At 42.3% G+C, this 24,359-nt stretch overlaps 1 protein-coding gene across 3 annotated transcripts in view; it reads left to right on the top strand.

The window, feature by feature from the left end:
- myripb (myosin VIIA and Rab interacting protein b) overlaps positions 1-24,359 on the top strand; it is a 131,590-nt gene that overhangs the window by 50,247 nt on the left and 56,984 nt on the right. For all 3 annotated transcript variants that reach the window (XM_026179407.2, XM_080306460.1, XM_080306459.1), the window contains exon 3: positions 22,436-22,657. In XM_026179407.2, coding sequence (XP_026035192.1) covers positions 22,436-22,657 — 222 coding nt within the window. The remainder of the gene's footprint in view (positions 1-22,435; positions 22,658-24,359) is intronic.

The raw sequence follows: 24,359 nt of genomic DNA, 5'->3' as shown, positions 1-24,359 counted from the left end.
GTCATTCACCCTCTGCCTCAGCTACACCTGTCCAGCTGTGATAAACCCTTTCCCCTCTCTCTCTCTTCCCCCCTAAGTCAGCTGCTAAAAACAACCCCAAGGTGACCAATGCAAGGACGTCATCTGCCTGTAAAAATGTCCGTCCTTCACTTTCTCCCTCTCAATCTAAATCCCAGAAGGTGGAATTAGACATTATTATTGTCTGATTATTTTCTTGGAGGTATTTTGCATGCGCACGAGGATATACTTTGGTTTATTTGAACACAAGTGCCTTCATGTACTCTTATGTGTAACTGCAAGATTACACAGTACCTTCTATCCGCACGCTTCCATCAAAGATGAAAAATTCCCTTTTATCGCCGATAGAGCCTCAGGAAATAATAACCACTCTGGAAATGAATGTGTGCGGCTTGAAAGTGCCACAGTATGGTCTGAGCTCCCTGTGGTGTAAGCTGTCCAGATATCATAAATACAGTATATGTGTGTCTGTGTGTGCGCTTTTGTGTTGCGGCTGAGGTAAATGTATTTCTTTCGGGCTATCTGAGGACGCTTCAGAACTTTGGAGAGTTACCTGCAGTTACCTCACAGCAACCTTTATAGGAAAACTTTACTACAAGGTTAAAGCCATCTCAGTAGAATGCAAACTGACTGTATGATGAGAAAATGCAATAGTGTGCACAAGTTCAGACACCCATAACACTCAGTGTTGTTATAATCTGATTTAGTGGGATTCCAAATAAAATCTGCCCGTCAACGAAGACCATCCCCTGTCAGCCTCCTTCATGTTATTGTTCTCTAGCGTTATAGCTGGCAAGATGAGCGCGTTAAAAGATTTAACAGATTTAACAGACAGGAATAAGCGACTGCAGATTTTGTTTTCAGATTGATTTTTGCTTCTGTGCTTATTCCAGGTGTAAGTGGTCTGTTGCCTGACATATGTCGCACGAGGCACAGTACGTGTGGTTGGCTCTATTGATTTGCCGTGCTGCATTATCATAAATTCAGTATGCATGTCTGTTTGCCACGGGAAGTGCATTAAGACTGTTTGTTATCAGTGCTAATCCGCTCGCAAGCAAGGCTGCACAAACAGCCATTAGCATTTTGTTTGCTCCTTTCCCCCCCTTTTTCTTTATTTCTCTCTTAAATCTGTCCGCTGCGTCACAACGTCTCTTTCATTAGATCGTCTTTATAAATCACTCAGTTGCGAGTATATTATTTTTGGATTTGGGGTTGAATTGAGGAATACGTGCAAAATGCACTCAACACTGATAAAATGCGCTTCTTCCCCGCACTTTGTCATTAGTCAAATCAAGTGCGCTGTGCAGCCACAAATGCCCTCCTTTCTCAGGCTGCAATCAATAGCTTGTCTTCTGCATTCAATACTGTATTCTGCCTTTTCTTTCCTCAAATTACCACCGACAAAAGCTGCTCTCTCTGGACTTGGAAATGGTGGCGGGTGGTGCACAACCCTGTGTGTATGACTTTGTGTCTATACTGTATGTGTATGTGGAGTCATCATGAGTCCCCCTGCTGTTGCCAGATTGCTGAGGCCGTGCGTAACAGATTGATTTGATGTATGTGTGTGAGTCTGTGCGTGTGTGTGTCTGCATCATTGTATGTTGTGGTGTAATATGACAGGGTATCTAATTTGTCACCTAGACTACACATTGTCTTAACAACACAGACACAAGCTTGATTTGTTCCCCCTCAAGTATTGCACATCCCCCACAATGTGATTGTGTATGTCCCCACAACATGAGCAATAAGGGTACATGCATGAACGCTAAGCCTCTAAGGTGCAGCAGGCTGGCTGCGGCTGCCAGTCAGCCTATTGCAGAAATAAATAGAGATCTGGAGTTCCTGGTCATTTCAAGAATTGGGGGGAGCGGTTATTATGTCACAGGCACAGCCAAATCCCTCTTGCCTGTAATTGAACTGGCATCTCCCAAAAATAACTCCCTCCTGTCTTCTGCCTGGCTCAGCGCTAATTATTCCTCTCTGTCTGTCTTTTTCTTGTTCGTTCCTCCTTTTTTTTTTTTTCCAGTTCCTGCATGCGGCTCTTCTCTGATCACAGGGGAATTGAGTGAACGATGCTCCTCTGTAGCTCTGCATCTATGTTGCCACAGAAATAGCCACTCATTCCCTGGCGGCTAACCCAGACCTCCTCGTAATATACAGCAGAACATCCTCGCACGCCCAGCATTCGTAGACCACGGCTAAAGCATCACCGCACAGCATAAAGTGCGACTGTAGCTAAAGTGATCCCCTGACTATGGCAGATTTTTAAAGCATCATAAACTGGTGATATAGAATGAAATTTTTTAGCGTTTTAGGAGATAAATTATCTGATTATTTTTCTTGAAGAAAGGCAAAATAAAGGGGATAAACAGATAAACGTGATTAAAAGTGATCTGATTTTCCTGTCCTGTTGTTGTTTTGGATCATCATGATATTGTTGGGCCAGGATCAGAAGTGCAGCTGACTATTGACAACGCCTGAGGAGTCAGTTAGCATTGGCCAAGAAGTTACCTTATGTTTATACCATCAAACCGACATGAGTAACCTAAACTTGGCTAACAGCAAACTTAACTTGATAATACTTTTATTTCTATTGTATAAATGAATAGAGAAAACACTTGAAATGCTGACTATTTGTTCCACAAGAGAGTTTTATATGAACAAATGCATTTTTTCTTTTTCCCCCAACATTTCAAAGATATGACATCACACAATGTGATGAGTAAGTTGCAGTGTTGATCCTGGACCAACACTAGTATAATGATGGAGGAACACCAACACAGGGATTTCGGATGCAAAATATATGAAACGTCTAGTGTATATACACTATTATTATTACTTCTACGCTGGACTACTGTAATTCATTATTATCAGGATGTCCTAAAAACCCACTGAAAACCTTCAGTTGATCCAAAATCCTGCAGATAGAGTACTGATGGGGACTAGAAAAAAATAACATATTTTTCTTATGTTGGCTTCTCCCCTTCATTGGCTCTCTGTTAAATCAAGAACCAAATTTAAAATCCTGCTCCCCACATACAAGATCTTGAATAATCAGGCTCCATCTTACCTTAATGACCTCATAGTAACGAGGATTTCGCTCTCAGACTGCAGGCTTACTTGTTGTTCCCAGAGTATTTAAAAGTAGAATGGGAGGCAGAGCCCTCAGCTTTCAGGCCCCTCTTCTGTGGAACCAGCTTCCAGTTTGGATTTGGGATATAGACACCATCTCTACTTTTAAGATTAGGCTTAAAACTTTCCTTTTTGATAAAGCATATAGTTATGGTTGGATCAGCTGCTGGGGGATACCCATGATGCATTGAGTGTTTCTTCTTCAGTCACCTTTTTCACTCTTGATTCGTTTTTTTTATTCTTCAATTATTAGTTAATAAGAATAATAATATTGCTGCCCTCCCAGAGCCTGATTCTGCTGAAGGTCTTCCTGTTAAAAGGGAGTTTTTCCTTCAACTGATGTTGTGATTTTGACACTATATAAATAGAATAGAATGAAATTGAACTGAATACTAAAATAACACATAAGTAGGCTGCAGCATAATGCAGGCATTGACTATTCTTTGAACAACTGAATGATTGTCACATTTAACGCAAATAGTCTTTTCATGCTGATTGAGAACCTTATGTTGGATGTAAGGTGGATTTCTTACATTAAAAAATTGAAGGATTATTAAAAGTTGTAAATTAGCCCCTGAAACCTATTTGATATATCTAGCTCTTGGCATTTCTTTCTCTCAACAGACCAAGTCTGCATTGGTTCGGCTTCAGTTCTTCAGTTCTCTCCGATAAAGGAGAAGGGACAGTCAAGTTAAACAGCAATAGCTTTTCTTCAGTTTAATCTCTCAGCATTGAGCTACTAAAGAGTCTAAACAACAATAACAGAAGGCAAAACTGAAATCCCTCGCTTCCAAATTATCTCTGCACCTCGCTGTGCCTGCGTCACCGTGGAAGTAGGAGTAGAAAACACTGCGCAGTCGCTTGCTCTTTATCTCGGTCTCATTTTCTCGCAGAGCTGCCATGCAGGCAAACCACTGATTGGAAACCTTATCAGAGTAGCACACATTTGACTTGGATTGTTTCCCAAAGTGAGGGCTCATTATTGCCCTGTTGTATAATTGTCGACAGCCAAAGTTGTTTCAAAGAGAAGTCTCCCCATAGCCCAGAGGCTTCATTTTAGCCATGGGTTCACAGAGAGGGAGAGAAAATGAGGGATACAGAGGCTGAAGACTGCTGATGTGTGGAAGTTTGTGGAAACTAAGCCACTGTTGGAGAGTGTAAAGCAGACACTTAAAGGCTTGGGATGATGGTGTCAAACTATATAAGGTATACTACTGTAAGGTTCTCGGGGAAGGAAGACTGAAGAGAGATGAGGTAAGTTTAATCAACACTGGAAATCATAGACGGGCAAAGAAAAGAAGTATGGAACTGAAAGGAAAGAGTTAATTGTGAGTGTGACATTATCTTAAACCACTGGCAGCTTTATAATCTGCCTGGAAGCTGTGTGTAATTGATTCTCCCCCTGCATACAGTCTTTAATAATTGCTCTTACTTTGTTGTAATGGGTAAACTCCACATTAAAATGCATTTGTCATGTCAATACAAACTCCCTCGGCATACGTATATGCTTTAATAACCCTATTGTTGTATGAATGCATTAGCTCTGAGAGTCAAAAGTGAGAATGGGTGCCACCTTTTCAAATCAAAAATCAGATCATACTAATGCAGGTAATTATGGCTGTAAGCACTGCAATAATCTCCACAGATCACGAGTTTACCCTGTGTTAAGGAGTCTGCAAAGATAATGTTCCCTCACACAGGTAATTGCTTTAATAAAGGAATGGGAATGACATAGATGATTGCAGCTATGGTATACCTGCTGAACAGATTTGATTGGCACATTAAACCATCTCATGAACGTTGTGTGCTTTACAGCTTTGGTTTCTCCTGACATGCAGTGTTTAAATGAACTGTGTCTCAGTGTCTCTGTATGTTCCCATGACTTTTATATGGATTCATACCCCGTTCCATCCATTTTGCCACATATGTCTGCGTACATGTTTTTTTTTTTTTTTTCCTCATAGTGTTTTGCAACATGCCTCTTACCTCAGTGAGCTGGAAAGAAAACACTATGAAATGATGTATTTGAAGAAATGAAGCTTGTCTTTATGTGTGCTTGCTGATGCTTCAAGAATAAGTCCCTGTGGAAAACTAACCAAGAGCATAGTAAAGGAGGGGGGTGGGTTTTTCCATTCTGAGGAGCATTTAGGAGGAAAAAAGTTTTTATGAAACATCAAGTTAATTCGTTTTTATGTATTTTTTTTAATTAAATTTGATTGGTGACTCTATTTAGGGTTTGTTTTTTTGCTTTTCTTTGAATTTGGTAATGCTTAAAAAACAGTGTATTTGTATGGGTAAAAATACATTATATAGACATATGTAGACATTAACCCTACAGTAATGTGCTGATGTTAATGCCTGAGTTGTCGTAGTTTCCATGCACTTTCACTTTGCAACAATATCACTAACTGCTGACTGAAGAACAACCAAGAAGAAAGAAATTTCATGAACTTGTTGAAATGGTGGCATCCTATTACAGTAACAAGCTTGAATTCAGTGAGCTCTTTAGCACGACCTGTGCTTTCTCAAAGGTTTTCTAAAAGCAGACTGCATGGGTAGGTGCTTTATTTTATACACCTGTGGCAATGGGAGTGTATTTCCCATTTGATTATAAATTCTTGTTATGCACATTCCTTGTTATCTGCTCACCACATTGCTGCTTAGAAATCTTTGTCTAGATGGTATAGGAACAAATGAATTTCCCTACAAATTTTTAAGATACCAAAATACAGAGCAAAGTAAGGAATGTTGTCTTTAATCATGTCACCCACACAATCTTGAATGAGACAACTGTCTCTCCTGGTTTGATGTTTGGGATTATAGGATACTGGATTTTTATCTATGGTGTGACAGTATGGAAGCTTTCTGTATGGGTTTGTGTGTACATGCGTGCATTTGTGGGTGTCTTTCCAGACTATCATAGTTCATTTCAAGTGGAAAAAAAAACAGTTGGGGAGAGCAACAGCAGCAGCTTCACTTCATCCCGGCTGTGGTCACCTTGAGCTTCTAATATGCTACCCTGCAGAGTGACAGGCAGGCATGAAAGGAAAAGGGGGCTTATTGTGCATTAAAAGCTACCAGTACAGCACCTATTCAGCACAAAGTGAAGATGAGAGACACGGAGAGAAAAGACAGCAAGTATGTGGCTCTTCTTTATTTCTTGGAAGTGGATGAGTAAACCACACCAAGGCAACCACAGAAAAATGAACATGATTACTAATGCATGTTGTGTGAATTATCCAAATTCAACCACAGAATGCAAAGAAGTTTGAGAATGTGTGTTTAAAAGTTTCTGTTCCAGTGAAATATATGCATAATGTTTCAAGACTGCAAAGTAGAAAGTGGTAATAATCACTTTTAGTCATGTCCATCTACCACTCCTGAACTAGTGCCACTCAAAAAAATGTGCAAAAAGGTTTTATTTGCAATTAAATTTAAAAAGTTTTCTTTCATGAACGTCTTTTTTTTTCTTCTTTTTTTTTTCTTGTGAAATGTCCACTCCTGCAAAGTGTGGTCGTTTGTGCACTCCTTTGTTGGGACTCCTTTATCACGAATGACTACGTCACGGTTTCCAGTGGCTTGATCACCTTGAGGCACTGCTGAGATGTATTGAAGCCCACATTGCTTCGATCAGCTTTATAATCATCTCTGTACTTTTTGGGTCAAGTGTTTTTCATCTTCCTCTTGACAATACTTCACAGACTCTTTGTGGGGCTGAGGTCAGATGAGTTGGATGGCCAATCAAGCACAGTAATAACATGGTCAGCAAACCACTTGGCAGTAGTTTTGGCTCTGTGGGCAGGTGCTAACTCCTGCTCCAAAAGGAATCAGCATCTCCATAAAGCTTATCAGCAGAAAAGAGCATGACGTGCTCTAAAATCTCTTGTATAATGCTGCATTGACTTTCGACTTAGAGAGGAACAGCCACCGCCACAGACTTCACGCTGGACTTCAGAGAATTCCTCAGTTCTTCCTCCCAACTATAAGACATTTATTCTCTAAGGAAATGCAAAATTTACTTCCATTTTCCAACAGGACTTTGTACCACTGAGCAACAGGCCAGTTCTTTTTTTCTCTTTAACCCAGGTAAGACGCTTCTGATGTCGTCTTCGTCTTCAAAATTCGAATTGATTTTTCCTCACAGTCCTCTTAAGGCTCCCTGTTCCTTGCGGACCATTTCTTACCACAGTACTAATCTTTCATTAACATGCTTCAGTACAGCACTATGTGTACAGCCAGCCTTTTAAGCAATGACCTTCTGTGGCTTACCCTCCTTATGCAGGGCGTTGATGATTGCCACCTGAACAGTTGTCTAGTCGCCAGTCACGATTGTAGTTGTGTTTGCTGAACAAAACAAAGAAATAAACACTATTTATACGTTCTGAATAGTAATTTAAAACTGGAAATTAAATATTATAAAACTTGATTTTCATGAGATATAACCTATAGTCATCAAAATCAAGATGAAAAGGCCTAAAATATTTTACTTTCGATGTAATAAATGTAAAATACATGAAAGTTTACATTTTAAACAATGCTGAATACTTTCAGATGCAACAGTATGACTCTAGTTACCAGTGTTGGGAGTAATGGAATACATGTACGGTGTTACGTATTAGGGCAGCACGGTGGCACGGTGGTTAGCACTGTTGCCGCACAGCAAGAAGGTCCTGAGTTCAATTCCAACATCAGGCCGGGGTCTTTCTGTGTGGAGTTTGCATGTTCTCCCCGTGTCTGCGTGGGTTCCCTCCGGGTACTCCGGCTTCCTCCCACCGTCCAAAGACATGCGGCTTGTGGGGATAGGTTAATTGGATAACCCAAATTGTCACTAGGTGTGAATGTGCAAATGAATGTGAGTGCGAATGGTTGTTTGTCCCTGTGTGTTAGCCTTGCGACAGACTGGCGACCTGTCCAGGGTGTACCCCGCCTCTCGCCCTATGACAGCTGGGATAGGCTCCAGGGCCCCCCGCGACCCTGAAAAGGATAAGCGGAAGTGAATGGATGGATGGGTGTTACGTATTTAAAATACAGAATATGAGTAGCCCGACACGGAACCCGACGTATTAGTCAGGGCCCTTTACTACGGTTAGGAGCCGCGGACCTGTTTTATATAGGCGCGGAATAGTTTTCTATACGAGATTGCTGCAAAAAGTGCAGCCTTACCTAATGTCCACCCTACTGTTACTCATTATATTAAGATTTAAACATCTAGTTGGTATTGGTATGGCGAGTAGCCTTCAGTAATAGTAATAAATCACACAGCAATAGTACATTCATGGGGGGGGGGGATCTTCTGGTAACAAAGTAAAGTTGGGAAACTTCACCCGAACGTGCTGAGTCCAGTGTCCTCCTTGTACATGGTGTCAGAAGTGCAAACGGTGGGTCTCCACGGTATTTTCGAGTACAGTACAGTGCAGTTAATTTGCGAGAGAAGTCTTCGCATTGGTGACCTGAAATAGACCGGCATGCAGGTGAAGTGTGGCCGAGGCGGTTAACAGTGCTAGCAACAAGATGCGCGCGCTCAGTCGAGTACGAGCCCTTACATGTTGGAGGAAGGAGATGGGGTCGGCGCACCGGAAAGCTTGGATTCTGAACGCGAGGGATCCACACATCACGATGGCGACCACAGTACAAATAACTCCCCCAGAAACATTTGACTTTTCTCATCCTGCCGATTGGCCAAAGTGGATCAGAAGGTTCGAAAGATTTCACATTGCAACCGCTCTCGACAATAAATCAGATGAGTATCAGGTTAACGCACTCCTGTACGCTGTGGGAGATGCTGCTGATGACGTTTTGGCAGTTTTAGCACTGAGCGATGTAGATAAAAAGAAATATGCAACTGTCAAAGAGGCATTTGACAAACATTATGTAGGAAAACATAACATAATTTTTGAAAGAGCACAGTTTAACTCCAGACGGCAACAGGATGGTGAAAGTACAGAGTCGTTCATCACTGCGTGCACAAACTTGCAGAAAATTGTGCATTTGGAGCACTCAATGACGAACTCATAAGGGACAGAATTGTAGTTGGCATAAAAGACAAAAGACTGTCCGAGCAGCTGCAAATGGACTCAGAGTTGACTCTTGCTAAAGCCATTGAGAGAGTTAGGCAGAGCGAAACAGTAAAGAACAACAACAATCAATACTTCACAGTAGCGCGGCAGCGGAGAAAACACTGAACATGGACACAATACGGACAAATACAAAACGTGGGAAAACGCAGACGTGGCAGAAGAAAGAACAAAAGCCAATCAAGCAAAGTGAAAAGGAATGTGGCTGCTGTGGTCGCAAGAACAAACGCTCATGGAAAGAATGTCCAGCCAAAGAGGTACAGGGTTGAAAATGTCAGAAGAAAGGACACTTTGCTGTGGTCTGTCGCAGTAGCACAGTAATGGAATCGGTGACAGATTTCAGGGCAGCATACCCAGATGATTTTAAAGGTTTAGGCGTGCCGAAGGAGCCTTACCACATTGAGATAGAGCAAGGAGCTGTACCAATAGCCCTATCCGCCTCAAGACGTGTTCCTCTTCCCCTCAGAGATGCCGTGAGAAACGAGCTGCACAGAATGGAAGAAATGGGAGTTATCTCCAAAGTCACTGAGCCTACAGAGTGATGTTCAGGCATGGTAGTGATCCCCAGACCAGCAGAAAAGCCCCCCAGAATATGTGTGGACCTCACACCCCTGAACACATCCTCCCAGCAGTAGATCAAACACTGCAATGATGAAAGATGCTAAAGTGTTCACGAAGCTCGACGCCAGGTCTGGATTCTGGCAAATTCCGCTCACGCCAGAGTCAAGGCCACTCACCACCTTCATCACGCCTTTTGGGAGGTTTCAGTTCAACCGCCTTCCTTTTGGCATAGCATCGGCACCGGAACATTTCCAAAGGAGAATGTCACAGATGCTGGAAGATTTTGAAGGGGTGATTTGTCACGCCGATGATGTGCTTGTATATGGCAGAGACAGGCAGGAGCACCACCAGAGGTTGCACTGTGTGCTCCAAAAGTTTCAGAAGGAAGGTCTCACTCTGAATGAGAAGTATGAGTTTGCTAAAAGTCAAATAATCTTTGTGGGACACAAAGTGTCAGCAAACGGCATTGCGGCTGATCCCAACAAGGTAACAGCAATCCAGCAGCTGCCACAGCCTCAGAGTGTGGAAGATGTGCGCCGTCTCATGGGCATGGCCAACTATCTTGCCAAGTTCATGCCACAACTAGCCACACTCACCATACCGTTAAAGGAACTGCTAAAAGACAGAAACGAGTGGATATGGGCGGAGCCACAGGAAACAGTGTTTCAAAGACTAAAATGGATACTAAGCTTTCCAGAAGTGCTCGCTCAGTAGTCCAACCCAGCAGATACACGAGTCGCTGCAGATGCATCGCCATACGGTATTGGAGCTGTTCTCACTCAGAAACAGTCTGACAACTCCTGGCGACCAGTCACATAAATCTCAAGAGGTCTCACAGACATGGAGAGATGCTATGTGCAAATAGAAAAGGAGGCGCTCGCTGTAACGTGGGCGTGTGAAAGACTGTCATCTTACCTCATGGGATTACAGTTCACTCTAATCACGGATCACAAACCCCTGGTCCCTCTCCTGAGCACAAGAGGTCTGGACGACCTACCTCCACGCATTTTGAGATTCCGCCTCAGGCTGCTGCGCTTTTCTTTCACCATGGTCCATGTTCCAGGGAAGAACCTCGTCACCGCTGATGCCCTCTCACGAGCACCGCTGGCGGGCCTCCCTCTGCTGGGGATCTTCAGCTGGAAAAAGAGGTGGAGGTTTTTGTGGACTGTGTAATCTCCCATCTCCCAGCCACAGATAAAAGGCTGGAGGAGATTAAGTTGGCGCAGGAAATGGATGACCTGTGTAGAAGGGTGGTGAATCAATGTGTGACAGGCTGGCCAGAAAAAGGTAAACTAGATCCAGAGTTAAGGGGGTACTGGCAATACAGAATGGACTTCAATGTGGTTCATGGTCTTCTTATGAAAGGGGAGAGATTTGTCATACCACCTCAAATGAGAGCAGAGGTTTTGTCACGTTTGCATGAAGGCCACCAGGGCGTTTCAAAATGCAGGGCCAGAGCAAAAGAGTCCGTGTGGTGGCCGGGCATCTCTACCCAAATAGGTCAGATGGTAGACAGGTGCGAAACATGTCAAAAACACAGGTTACAGTGCCGTGAACCAATGCTGGCAACGCCTGTTCCCGACCGCCCATGGAAAAAAGTAGGCATGGATCTGTTCGAGTGGTCAAAGAAACATTTCCTGCTGATTGATTTTTTTCTCAAGGTACATTGAGATAGCTGAACTGAGACACACATCAGCAGAGGTCACTATTAATGCTATAAAAGAGGCCTTTGCAAGACATGGAGTTGCCAAAACTGTGATATCGGACAACAGGCCGCAATTTTCATCAGAACAGTTCAAACACTTTGCTAAAGAGTAGCAGTTCACACATGAAATGAGCAGCCCCAGGTCCCCAAGCCAACGGGGAGGCAGAGCGCACTGTTCGTACCATCAATGTGGTACCTGTGGAAAAAGTATTGTGACTACAACAGAGCACTGCTAGCGTACAGGGCCACCCCACTGGAACATGGGTTCTCACCGGTACAGTTGCTCATGGGGAGACCATTGCCACAAGCAGCGGCAAAGCGGGTGCCAAAGTGGCCCGACTTACAGGCTTTTTGCATTAAAGATGAGGAGGGGAGGCGTGAGCAGGCAAAACACTACAACCGCAGACATAGAGTCAGACCGCTTCTGGATCTATCGTCAGTACAGAAAGTGTGGATTACTACTGAAGGAACCACTGGAGCAGTAGTTAGACCTGCCAATACCCCCAGATCTTATGTGGTAGAGACAGACAGGGGTTTTCTGAGGAGAAATAGGAGCCACCTTAGACCAACAGGGACTGTTACCAGATCTGGTCGAGAGGTGAGACCTCCTGAAAGATTGGATGTGTAATTATCTGTAGTTATCCATGCATGCCCTATTCAAAGCTGGGTTAGGCTGTTAGAGATGCTTACAATACTGTGTTCCGTTCAAATGTAAGTGAACAAATGAGGGATGTGTATAATCTTCACGTTTGATGATGCTCCGCATTTCTGTTCTTGTGAACTGTTTGAGTCGTTACGAAGTATGTCTTTAGCTAAAAGGAGGAGGTGTAGCGGAAGACTACTGTACCCATAAGGCTGTGTAGGGGGGATCTTCCGGTAACGAAGTAAAGTTGGGAAACTTCACCCGAATGTGCTGAGTCCAGTGTCCTCCTTATACCGAATACATTTTAAAAGTAACCTTCCCAACACTGTTAGTTACTGGATGGTTCGTGTAGTGCCACTATGAGGTTAACATTTGTACTCTGATATGGACTAATGTACTGAGTTTTGGTACATTGTGAAAGGGTTTGTAACTCTGATTTTTATTCAGTAACAGTTAGACTTTGGAGCTTACTCCATCTTCTGTAGCCTGAAGTTCTAGGGCTGCATGTGTTATTTTTTTTTTTTCAGTGGATTATTCATTTGACACTTTAATATTTTAACTTGCACATGATAGGGATCCCTGCCATCTGCCTGCAAGCTATATGATTTCATCTCAGCTCACCAGCCTCTTCACACCTGCACATCAATCAGCAGCTTGCCAGCAACCCAACAGCTGAATGTCACAACTCCTCTACCTTGATTTGTATTACCCATGTGCCAGTCTGCTACTGCATTGCAGAGGAGAATAAGAGTTGAGATTATGGTACTCGCTGCTGTTTCTTGGAACCGGCATTGAAGTTAGATGAACTGTGTAAATCAGCTTTATCCTGCCAGGGTCCAAAGGAAAGTTTTTTTCTCTTCATTCGAGCCAAAATTTGCTTCAGGTGTTCATGCTCAAAGTCAGAAATGTGTGTGCATGCGCAAGAATTTAGTGTGTAGATAAGTCACTTCAGGCTGAATAACATCAGGAGGGGATGTCAAGCTGAGATCCTGACTCAAGCCTGAGTCCATACAGGCAGCCAGTCGCACTTTCATTAGTTGAAAGGACATCACATTGATTACATTCATTTCCTGAAGACTGACCTAAACCATCAGTTCTTAAACCTTGCCCTCATTTTCACCTTCCGCTAAATTTAATCAATTGTTCAGTCGAACACTCTATGATTTGCAGTGAGAAGCGTTTCTTTTTGACCACAGAAGGGACACAGGTCCCACTGTGTGAGTTTTGTAAACATCCAAACACAAGTCAAAGTACTTCTTCACATTTTGTATTTTCCACTTTGAAGTGAAGGCAGCTTAAGTGCTCAGAAAAGTCTCGAGTTCAGTTATCAAAGCGTTTAGCTGCTGTACACTTGAAAATACTCTGATCAATAAATACAGACACACACGCACACACACAGTTTCGCTACACTAATACTATCCTGTCACCCCAGTCTTTGCTCACATCCCTCTGCTCCCAGGCTGTGTGAGTCACTGGGATTCTGGTGAAGTGCAGATACTGGTTTTGCAGGTTTCTGCTGCAGCAGGCAGATCAAACATTTGATAAAAGTCTCTGTGGTATATTTTACGCTCATTTTCTCTGCGGCGCTTTGCTCAGCAATACCAACATGAACTTAACAGTATCACTACTAGAGATGGACCGATCCGATATTACGTATCGGTATCGGTCCGATACTGACCTAAATTACTGGATCGGATATCGGAGAAAAATAAAAAATGTAATCCGATCCATTAAATATCACGAAAGCACCTCACAAAACTTGCAACACGCCGTAACTCACCTCAGAACGTTAGCACGTCGGAGCAGTATGCATCACGTGATAGAGCGGCTGTGGCATGCGGGACCTGTCAGTGGTCTGGATAGCATGTGGAGCTTCGCTAGCAACCCGGCATTTCATCTCCGACAAAGTTATCCCCGAGAGAAGTAAAGCAAGTGTGTAAGTCCATCTCTGAATGTTTGTAAAGCATTCCTGCGTTAAGCTTAACAAGCGATATATGGAGCGACTGCCTCTCCTGCTGCTACTTCAATCATGAAACTGCTTAATGATCAGCTGATCGGCTTTTCTGTCGCGAGTCCGTCTCTCTTGTTTGTTTTTGGCCCACTTTGCACCAGAAAGAGGAAACCAGCGGCTGAACAACAGCAGCACGTTTAAGCTTGATCAGCTGCTGTTAGAATTTATTTATTATTACTTTCTACTCGAGGATCTTTTTCTACGTAGCTGACACTGGTAACTGTGCAGGGGCGGATCTAGCAAAGTTTAGCCAGGGGGGCCGATAGGGCATGAACAGGGAAAAGGGGGCACAAAGACATACTTTTCTTTCTTATTCTCATTTAAAATGTCTAGCTTTTAATAAATAATTATCCGAATCTTACACCCAAAGTTTTAATTTGATGTAAAATGAATAGAAGTCAATTACTGTATATAGTGACTATTAAGTCTAATATATATACCCTAGTAAGCTATAGTACTTTTTCCTTTGGGAAGGTACCATCTGTGCAGTCTGCAGTTCTGTTGAAGAAAGATGTTGAATCTATTTAATATTTCTTGAAAAATAATTGATTTCTGTGCATTTATTTTTTCACACTGCATCAAATTTAGGTTGATTACGTTGATTAAGCATCATGAGGTGGAGCGTGAGGGGTGGTTCCCTATTTTTTATTTATTTATTTTTGTTGTTGCTGGGAGTCGGAACCCTATTAGTTAGGTTGCTTAATATTTACGCTAAGTACTCTTTAAAATACCAGAATAGTGAGGATGGTGTAGGTTTAAGTTTATTAGATTGATCAGTATTGCTGAACTATGAAATATTTTTTTTGCATACAGGTATAACAGAATAGCTTTAGTGTAGTTGTTGTTTTAAACTTGAGTATGAACTTATACAAAATGCAGCAAGATATTTAAAAAACAGTTTTGTTGATTAAAAAACACTATATCGGATTCATATCGGTATCGGCAGATATCCAAATTTATGATATCGGTATCGGACATAAAAAAGTGGTATCGTGCCATCTCTAATCACTACATGTGACCCCCACCTTCCTATGACATGCTACCGCCACATTTTTCCCTATTGTATTAAAGTTGTGCCATTTATCCAAAATCACACTGCGCATGCCAGTTTTTTTTTTTTTTACCGTGTGTTATATCAAATATTTATGTACTCTTATGTGCTTGTATTTTGTTTTTAGCTGAGTGCGCATCTCTATAGTGATGAATTAACTTTAAAAACACCCTGCATGGTCTTTAAGCAGGCTTCGATTTATGCCATTTCAGATTTCACTAGTCCCTCCATATTTGCTCAGAAATGAAATCCCATTCCTTATTCAGAGATGGTGAGTCTCTCTGGCCTTCGTATAGAAATGCAGCAACCTGAAGTTTAGAATGAAGAGGGATTTTTAAGTTCTTAGTAATATGTTTTACTGTCATGATAGTTATTCTGATGCTACTTATTCATTACCTTTGGATTTAGCTAATTGTGTGCCTGTTCAGCATGCAGTCATGTGAAACAGAAGCTTTACACAGGACTCCATGCTATCTATAGAAAATCTAACTACACTGACCCATCGTTCAGCAGCAATAACTTGAATTTATACTTTTCTCTATGAATTCATTAATCTCTCACATCGTTGGAGAGGAATTTTGTTGCTTCGGTGTTGAGGTCAGGACTTTGGACTGGACCATTGCAATGCATTGATTCTTTTTCTTTTTTTTTTTTCAGCCATTCTGTTGTAGATTTGCTGCTGTGCTTGAGATCCTTGTCTTGCTGCATGACCCAGTTTTGGCTAAGCTTTTAAAGAGGTGGTCACACTTGATCATAATCCAGGTCATTTGATTAGCAGGACTTTGCTGCTACTTACCCTCTTAATTCCTATAGAAGCAATAAAGGTGGACTCAGTTTTTCAGAGGGCTGCATAGAGTCCTACCAAACCTGACTTTTTCACATGACTATAGTTATAACACAGTTGCTGACGCTGACAGACGTGTTTCCATATCTGTATCTAATGAAAGTGATTCGACTCGAATAGATTGATGAGATATAGATATATGATATATATCGATGGATAGATAGATATTTGCGTAGGTTCACTCCGGGTATTCTGGCTTCCTCCCACAGCCGATCTGATATCCTCGTGTTGGTGTTGTTCCCACATCATCAGATGAACACGAGGATATCAGATTGTGCGTCCAAAGACATGCAGTTAGTGGGGATAGGTTAATTGGTAACACTAAATTGCCCATATGTCTGAATGTGAGTGCGAATTGTTGTCTGCCTCTCACCCTACAGCTGGGATAAGCTCCAGCTCCCCCCCCACTCTGCGACCCTAAAAAGGTAAGCGGAAGAGAATGGATGGACAGTAGTGATTCTTTACAGTGATTCTTCACAGCTAATCCACCTTATTAATCACAGTGACTTTCACTTGTGTGCTAGTCATTAGCCCTTGGATTCCTGGCCAGTTTGAAAACTGGTATTTTATCTGCCCTGGACAAAACCTTCCTGGATGTCCACTCAGCCTTGTGCTGGTTCTTGGTCTCTTTAATTGCATTCAGAGCTATTTTGGCTGCTACCTGCTGACGATGCCCCTTGGAAATCAAAGCTGGTTTCAGAGTAATTCACATTTGGGCATTTGTGATGCCAGGCTTAGGTCATCAGTGCAACTGTTTTGAGAGCTATAACTCTTGAGCTCTGCACTGAGCAAGAGAACAGCTGCTGAGAGGGCGATACATCATTTGGAAAGAAACCGCAATTGTTTTTGTTTTCCAGCCAGACTGCAAAATGCCATTATCTAGATTACAAATCTGATCATAACATGATTCAACATCACCCAGAAACTTAAGCCTAAGCCAGCCTGTTTGTCATCTGGGAGACTGTGTCATCTGACAGAAAGAGAGAGAGAGGAATGGACATTACGGAGAGGTGGAAACGGAGGGAAAATTACTATGTTAATGGATGGCTGACAGACACTAGGAATGTGAGTGAGAAGGGGATGCAGGGCAGACTTGATGGAAAAGGAGAAAGAGATGAAAAAGACTCGAGTTAATAGATCTTCAGCACAAACAATATTTGCTGGGAGTGACAGATTTTCAGAAATAGCCTGAACATCATTAGGTCCACATATCATCCCAACTCTTCTGTATTGGATTACAAAACAAATTAGTATTCAGCGGGTGTGCTCTCTCCCCCCTCTTAAACCCATGGCACCGTCAACATGTGCACTGCAGCGACTTATTTGCATAATCAATCGTTTTTAATTTAACAGTTTGGCATCCTTAAACTTTCAGCACCTGTAGAACTTTGCAGAGCTGCTACAGTTAATCATGTTGACATTAAGGAAGGCTTCAGTAATTAATTATATTATACGCATTTCAAATGCAGCGAGGAAACCCAGAGATGGTGTGAATACAGTGCTAGTGGTTAACCTGCTCTACCTGGCAGTCTTAACACCGAGAAGACCAAGGAGCTCATCGTGGACTACAGGAGGAATGCTGACCCACATCCACCCATCCACATTAAGGGGACGGCTGTGGAGCGTGTGAGCAGCTTCAAGTTCCTGGGAGTCCACATCTCCGAGGATCTCACCTGGACGACCAACTGCTCCCATCTGGTCAAGAAGGCTCACCAGCGCCTCTTCTTCTTGAGGACTCTGAGGAAGAACCACCTGTCCTCAGACATCCTGGTGAACTTCTATCGCTGCACCATCGAGAGCATCCTGACCAACTGTATAACAGTCTGGTACGGGAACTGCTCTGCCTCGGACCGGAAGGCGTTGCAGAGGGTCGTGAAAACTGCCCAGCGCATCGCCGGAGCACCACTTCCTGCCATAAAAGACATCTACAGGAAGCGGTGTCTGAAAAGGGCTGGGAAAATCATCAGAGACCCCAGTCACCCATCACATGGACTCTTCACCCTCCTGCCCTCTGGGAGGCGCTACAGGAGCCTCCGGACTAAGACCACCAGGTACCGGAACAGCTTCTTCCCCACAGCTGTCAGACTCCTGAACTCTGCCTCCTGACATCTGACCCACGTTAACTCATGGACTGAACATACACACACACACACAATGGACAACTGTACCCTCAAACACACAATAATAACATGGAGTGAACCACCACTCACAACCACTAGCACTTTATATAGCCTCTGTAGAAATTATCCACACCCTCACTTACCTTAACTGCACTACTGTATAGCCCTGTGTAAACAATCATTCTGTACATACGATAATTTTTAACCCTACAACTGTTTACAACTTGCATAGTTCCCATTTCTGTATAGCTGTATATCTCAGATTTCTGTAAAGTTATTTATTTCATATTCTGTATAGTTTTTCATATTTATATCCTGTTCATATCCTGTACATAGCTTGTACTCACTACAGCCTGTACATACTTATAGATATAGAATATTCACAACATACTTCATACCGTGTACATTATAACATAATAGACCCATTTCTGTAATATACTTACATATCTATATTATTGCTAATATATATTGTAATATATCTATATCACTAAGCACTTCTGGATGGATGCAAACTGCATTTCGTTGCCCTGTACCTGTGCATGTGCAATGACAATAAAGTTGAATTCTATTCTATTCTATTCTATTCTAAAATAAACTGAGCCGAGATGAAGTAAAATTGATAAATGTGACGGTTAATCAACAGTTTGGCTCTGTAACTATATAAATATTGTTTTTAAATTCATTTAATGGTTACTGTCATTTCCCAAACATTCTCAGCCCATTCTGTTATAGTAGTGCAATACACATATTGATTGACAAAATACGATTAATTTTAATGAGTGACTGACCTTATTTAATAAATAAAAATGTAGTATTTTATCCTCCTTTAAAGATAAAAGAGTGAATTTTAAACAGTTCACCCTCATTATTGAATTATTTATGGAGCTTTTTGTAAGCACAACACTCTTATTAAACCAAAGATCTCTGTGTGAATCAATTAAAGATCAACAAGAATGTCTCAGACTGCGATATAGGAGATAAATCTCTTTGCATAGCGCAAGAGAAGATGTATAAAAGCAATGTACTCTGAGTTGGGTTAAAAGAAAATGTCAGTGTTACCACAAAGTCCAGTTATTAACTATTTCGCACATTTGTGTGTTGTTTTTTTTAAAGGGAGCAACTGGAAGAAGACAACGACATTGGACCAAAAAGATGAAGCAGAAATTTAAACAAAATATTTGTGTTGTAGCTTAGTAAACTTAGTACAGTAGGAAAAACAGTGATTCAAAACAAGCAAAATTACTGTGCAATGAACCTGCGACCTTGTTGCCTTTGAAATGGTTCCTTTGAAGACTGGGATCAGGTCTCCGTTCAGTCGTAGTCAGTAGTCAGCTTCCACGCGACGTTGGTGCATTGAAACACTGTTAAGATGAGGTCAGTTTGCTATGAGTTTGACTGAATGGGGTCCAGTTGACCATTATATGCAATCTGTTTGTGATAATATGGCAATTAATTATGATAAACCTGTGAAAATTGCAAATTTGTTATCATCGTCCTTCACATTAACTCCATACATTCAGAGTTCAGTCAGAAACCCAAAGATCTGAAACAGAAATCCTTTATATAGGATAATCTTTTATATAGGCATATATACCGAATAACAAATACTAATAAACCAGTCTGCAGCCAGAGTGTCCTATTTGAAAGAGACTCGTTTCAGACAAGTTGCTCTCAGTGCTGCAGACTGACTAAGACTGACTGCAACATGTTGTGTCATGTGTTTATATAGTAGATGGCGGTTATTTGCAAACTTTCGCCAGTCTGTCTGAGAGTGATCCTCTGAGGTGGACCATGACTGTTTGGAGACGGGTTGCCAACCACCCTGTGATCAAAAATGAGCTGGTAATTAAATGCAAGCACAAGGCAATGGCAGATGTTCCTCTTTTCTTTCACAAGGAGCTTGCAGTTCTATTTTTTTACTCTAGCATGCCTGAGCTATCAACCGTTAGCAGGAATTTTGGAGCATTCTTTAAAATGTAATGCTATAATATTTCCAGCACATTATTATTATATTATAAGCTGTATGCCAAACACCTGTTAAAAATCAGTAACTCAAAACACTGCTTTGTGAATAGAGAGCGCCTTGTGTTATTTCTCACTGAGACCAATTGTGCCTTGCTAATACCTGGATGACCCACATGTATCTACACCGATTACTCTGCACTGAGCACAGGTTTTCATGTCTCATTAACAGGGAAATGAGGTAATGTGAAGCGATAGCAGGCATGATGAGCACTCTTTGTCTTTGGATATGTGTACATTTGCCCGATCATTTAATTAAATGGCTATAGCTAGCTGCAGTCTAACTGGGCTGCTCATTAAACCCATAACACGAAAGCAGAAAGGCAAAATGGATCCTGATCATAATCAGGATTGAGGGAAATGATTTCCAGGCAATTGCCTCTTTAGCTTATTGAGATATTAATGTTCTCAGCATATATTTCCCTTGCTTTTCTTTGCGCACATAAATGTGTTTTGAATATTTTCATTTATCATTTAATTTGAGTGCAACCAATATTTGCCAGCTGCAAAACTATGAAAGCCTTCTTTTGAATACGTTTTTTGTATATAATTGTTTACGTCCGTGTCCATATGCAACGCCCACGCTCGTCACCCCAAACCTACCTCTTTCTCACATGGTGCTGTATATGAAATGGTTGGTTCGTCTTGTTATTATGCTACGTCTAATGATGCATAGGAAAAGCAATCAGCGAGGCGGCAGAGGAGATCTGCTCGAGGAGCAGCGTTAATAACTTAGGGAAGCAGGAGAGTGCAGGGTCCCCGCTGGTTCGACACAACATGTACACAAAATACACACAGGAAATTTGCAATATGCTGCATTCACCACACTTTTTGCTCCCTACTTAATTTTTCATGTATGACTTAGTGGTTTGGTTAGGATTGACTCTGTGGTGTAAAGAATACTTCTAACGCCTGTGGTATGCACATATAAGCCCCATCTGCCATGCACATGTGTGCATCTGTGAGATCAGCGTAAGCTCAGTAGGCCGTGACCTGGTTGAGGGTAGGGTAGAGGCTTTAAATAATTTACCCGCTGCCCATTCAAGCTGAACTCACTTTCACACCTCGCCAGCAGCAACATCTCGATCTCTGCATCTCAGCTGCCGCTCGTGCCTAATGACAAGTGATGGCTGATGATGTAAACATGGATAAATGTGTTCTTACTCGAGCTCTCCTTCTCACTGAGGGTCATTTTAAATATAGCTGACACAAGTGCAACATCGAATGATGATGATGATGATGATGAGGATGTGTTTATGATACAAATGCGAACCATTACATAATTTATTGTAGCCTCTGCTGATTTTGCATTTTGCCCAGTAAGCACAAATCCTGCAGAGGTAAACCCATGTGCATAGTTAATGTGAACACTTGAGGCTTCGGATAGGAAAGATGCTTTGCTGGTTAAAACACTGATTAACAGTCCGTATTATACTGTCTCTCTCATAAGCTTAATACCCAGCTACAGGTGAAGGATATAAATTTAGTCTCACTTAATTTTTGGAAGCTGTAGGATTGTCAGAGTCAGCTGAGACTGTGGATTATTGTTTGTTTTTTTTCAGTTGGTTTTGTTCAACTTTTTAGCCTAATTCCTAATTGCTGATCAGTGGAAACAGTTCTCTGATGTGATCAGTGAGTCTTTGTTCATCACTTATGTGATTTTAAACCTTAGTTTGAGTAACTCATCAGAGGCTTTCTATTTATGCTCCTTTTTTCCCAGTCAGGCTGATTTGTGTGTATTGACCTTCAACTTAACTGCGATTTAAGCCAGTTTATTGTAATTATTCCAAACCTCATAATATCTTGATTAACAAACTACAATTCAGTTTCATCTGATGCTTTGGATGCGCATGACATGCTGTCCTCAGCGGAGTTCCGACTGAAGTGCAAAAAAAAAAGGCATGACAGGTCCTCGCAAATTGAAATGTCAGCCATCACGTTAATTCCACAAAATCGGCGTAAGGGAAAGAGAAGGCGTTTGAGGCAGAAACATGGAGCAGCAGAGTGTTTTCACCAAACCCTTGACCCCTTCTGCCCTTCCCTTGTTCACCCCCCACCGCCCAATTTTTCATTTGCCACAGTTTTTTCATTCACTCTGCATCGCGGCGTCCTCCGCCGTTTTCACGTCCTACCTCTCAACCAGGCGCTCACATCCCCCCTCTCTCTCTCTCTCTCCCTCCCTCCCCTCATCCTATCTCTCTCTCTCTCTTTCTCTCTCTTTCGCTTTCTCTCCCTCTCGCTCTCCCGGTTTCAGCGAGATGAAGCAGGAGCTGGCGGAGGAAGGCAGCAGATGCTCCATCCTCTCCAAGCAGCACCGCTTCAACGAGCACTGCTGCATCCGCTGCTGCGCGCCCTTCACCTTCCTGCTCAACCCCAAGCGCCAGTGCCCGGACTGCCAGTACAACGTCTGCAAGACCTGCTGCACCTACAGCAAGAGGGACAAAGCGTGGCTCTGCTCAGCGTGCCAGAAGGGCAGGTTAGTGTTTCCACGCAGACACGTTCACATACACACCCTGGGCAGAGGCAGAGGCAGGGGAGATTAGGTCAGTGGAATGAATGAGGGTGAGAGATATGAGAGAAGCTATGAATTGGCTGGCTGGAGGAGACTGAAGGAAGAGGAAAATTGATGGGGGGGTAAACGGGAGGGAATTTATGAAAGAAGAAAAGAAAATTAAGTGAGGAAGAGGGCTGTAGGAATACTGACTCTGAAGGAGACAGATGGGGAAAAGTGAATGAACGAGAGGGAAAGGTGGACTTTGATGGTGACAGTGCCTTAAGGATGGGTGTGTTTTGAGTCTTTTTCTGATTTTTGTTTTGCTGCTTTTTTAAACATCATACTGTCCAATCCTTTCTTACTGAAACATCCCTGTTTCCATTTGCATTTTTCTGCATGTTTAATATGGTGATGAAGGGGAAAAGTGCAGGGCAGTTAATGAAAAGGTGGAGAAAAGTTATAAAATAAATGTTACGATTGTTGATATGAACTGTTGGTAATAGAGATACAACAAGGCAGTGGTGATGAAAATTGGCACGTGTCCATTTTTCTCCAGCAGATTTCACATTTACATAAAAAGACCCAATTTCTACAGTAAAATAAATGATTTCTTTCTGCTTTTCTCCCAAACAAAAAAGTCAGGGTTTTAAAGGAATCAATGCATGTTTGTGATTTGAAGGACAAAAAAACCAAAACAATCAGGAGCGTGTGATGCAGGGGAACGTGCCGGAGCCAATTGCATTTGCAAATGACTGCTGTGTGTGCATATGTATGTGTCTGTGTCTGTTTTGGGCTGTTTATGCATGCAGTTTTGTCCAAAGCCTTGGGAGTTATTCGTGTGTCCCGACTTGCCATTAGATGAATATTAAACTCTCTGTGTCTGAGCAGGTTGTTGAAAATACAACGCCAAAGTGTGAGTCCATTTGTGGTGGATTCAGTGGGGTTTGGGATATGATATATATGTGTGTGTTTAGGCTCTAAGTATCAGCTTGTAAAAGCTTCTTTTGTATGAGGTGATGTCTTCAAAGGTGTAATTTTTTTGTTGTAATATTAGCAACACTCCAGAAAAAACAGCAGGCATGTGTATATGTGCTGCATTTAGCATTTTCTGAGTGTGTGTGTGTGTGTGTGTGTGTGTGTGTGTGTGTGTTTAGGGTTAGGGTAATAGGAGTGGACAGGATTTAAAAGCGCAACAAAGCCGCCGAAAAAAAAAAATTACGCCGCCCCTCGCCTTATTTCATCCCCTCAGTCGCCTAGCTCTGTCTCTTTCTGTCTGTCATTGATTTTTGCTGCATGGTGTATTGAGTTAGATCCGCTGCCCTCGGTCCTGGTGTGTGAGACAGGAGGGAGAAGGAGGAGTGGGAGCAGGAGAGGCAGCGAAGAAGAGGAGGAGAAGGAGGGAAAGAGGTGATGGTAGTCAAAGGAGGTGACAAGATTTGCATCAATCATCTCTCCCCCTCATCTTCTTCTTCTTTCTGTCTGTCTTCCTTTTGAATGCGCGCGCGTGTGTGTGTGTGTGTGTGTGTGTGTGTGTGTGTGTGTGTACCTCTGCTGGGGGCTCTGTAATGTTCTCATTACAGCTTTAGACTGAGTCACAGATGGACCTGATGTCACAGCATTGCCGTCTATCAGCTACATATAAATACAGCACTTTTCATTAGCGCATTAAACAAGCTTAAATCTG

This window comes from Astatotilapia calliptera, chromosome 9, assembly GCF_964374335.1.
Source record: "Astatotilapia calliptera chromosome 9, fAstCal68.1, whole genome shotgun sequence".
In the NCBI taxonomy this organism is placed as follows: domain Eukaryota; kingdom Metazoa; phylum Chordata; class Actinopteri; order Cichliformes; family Cichlidae; genus Astatotilapia; species Astatotilapia calliptera.
The sequence above is the reverse complement of the archived record's forward strand: the minus strand, read 5'-3'. Positions and strand labels throughout refer to the sequence as shown.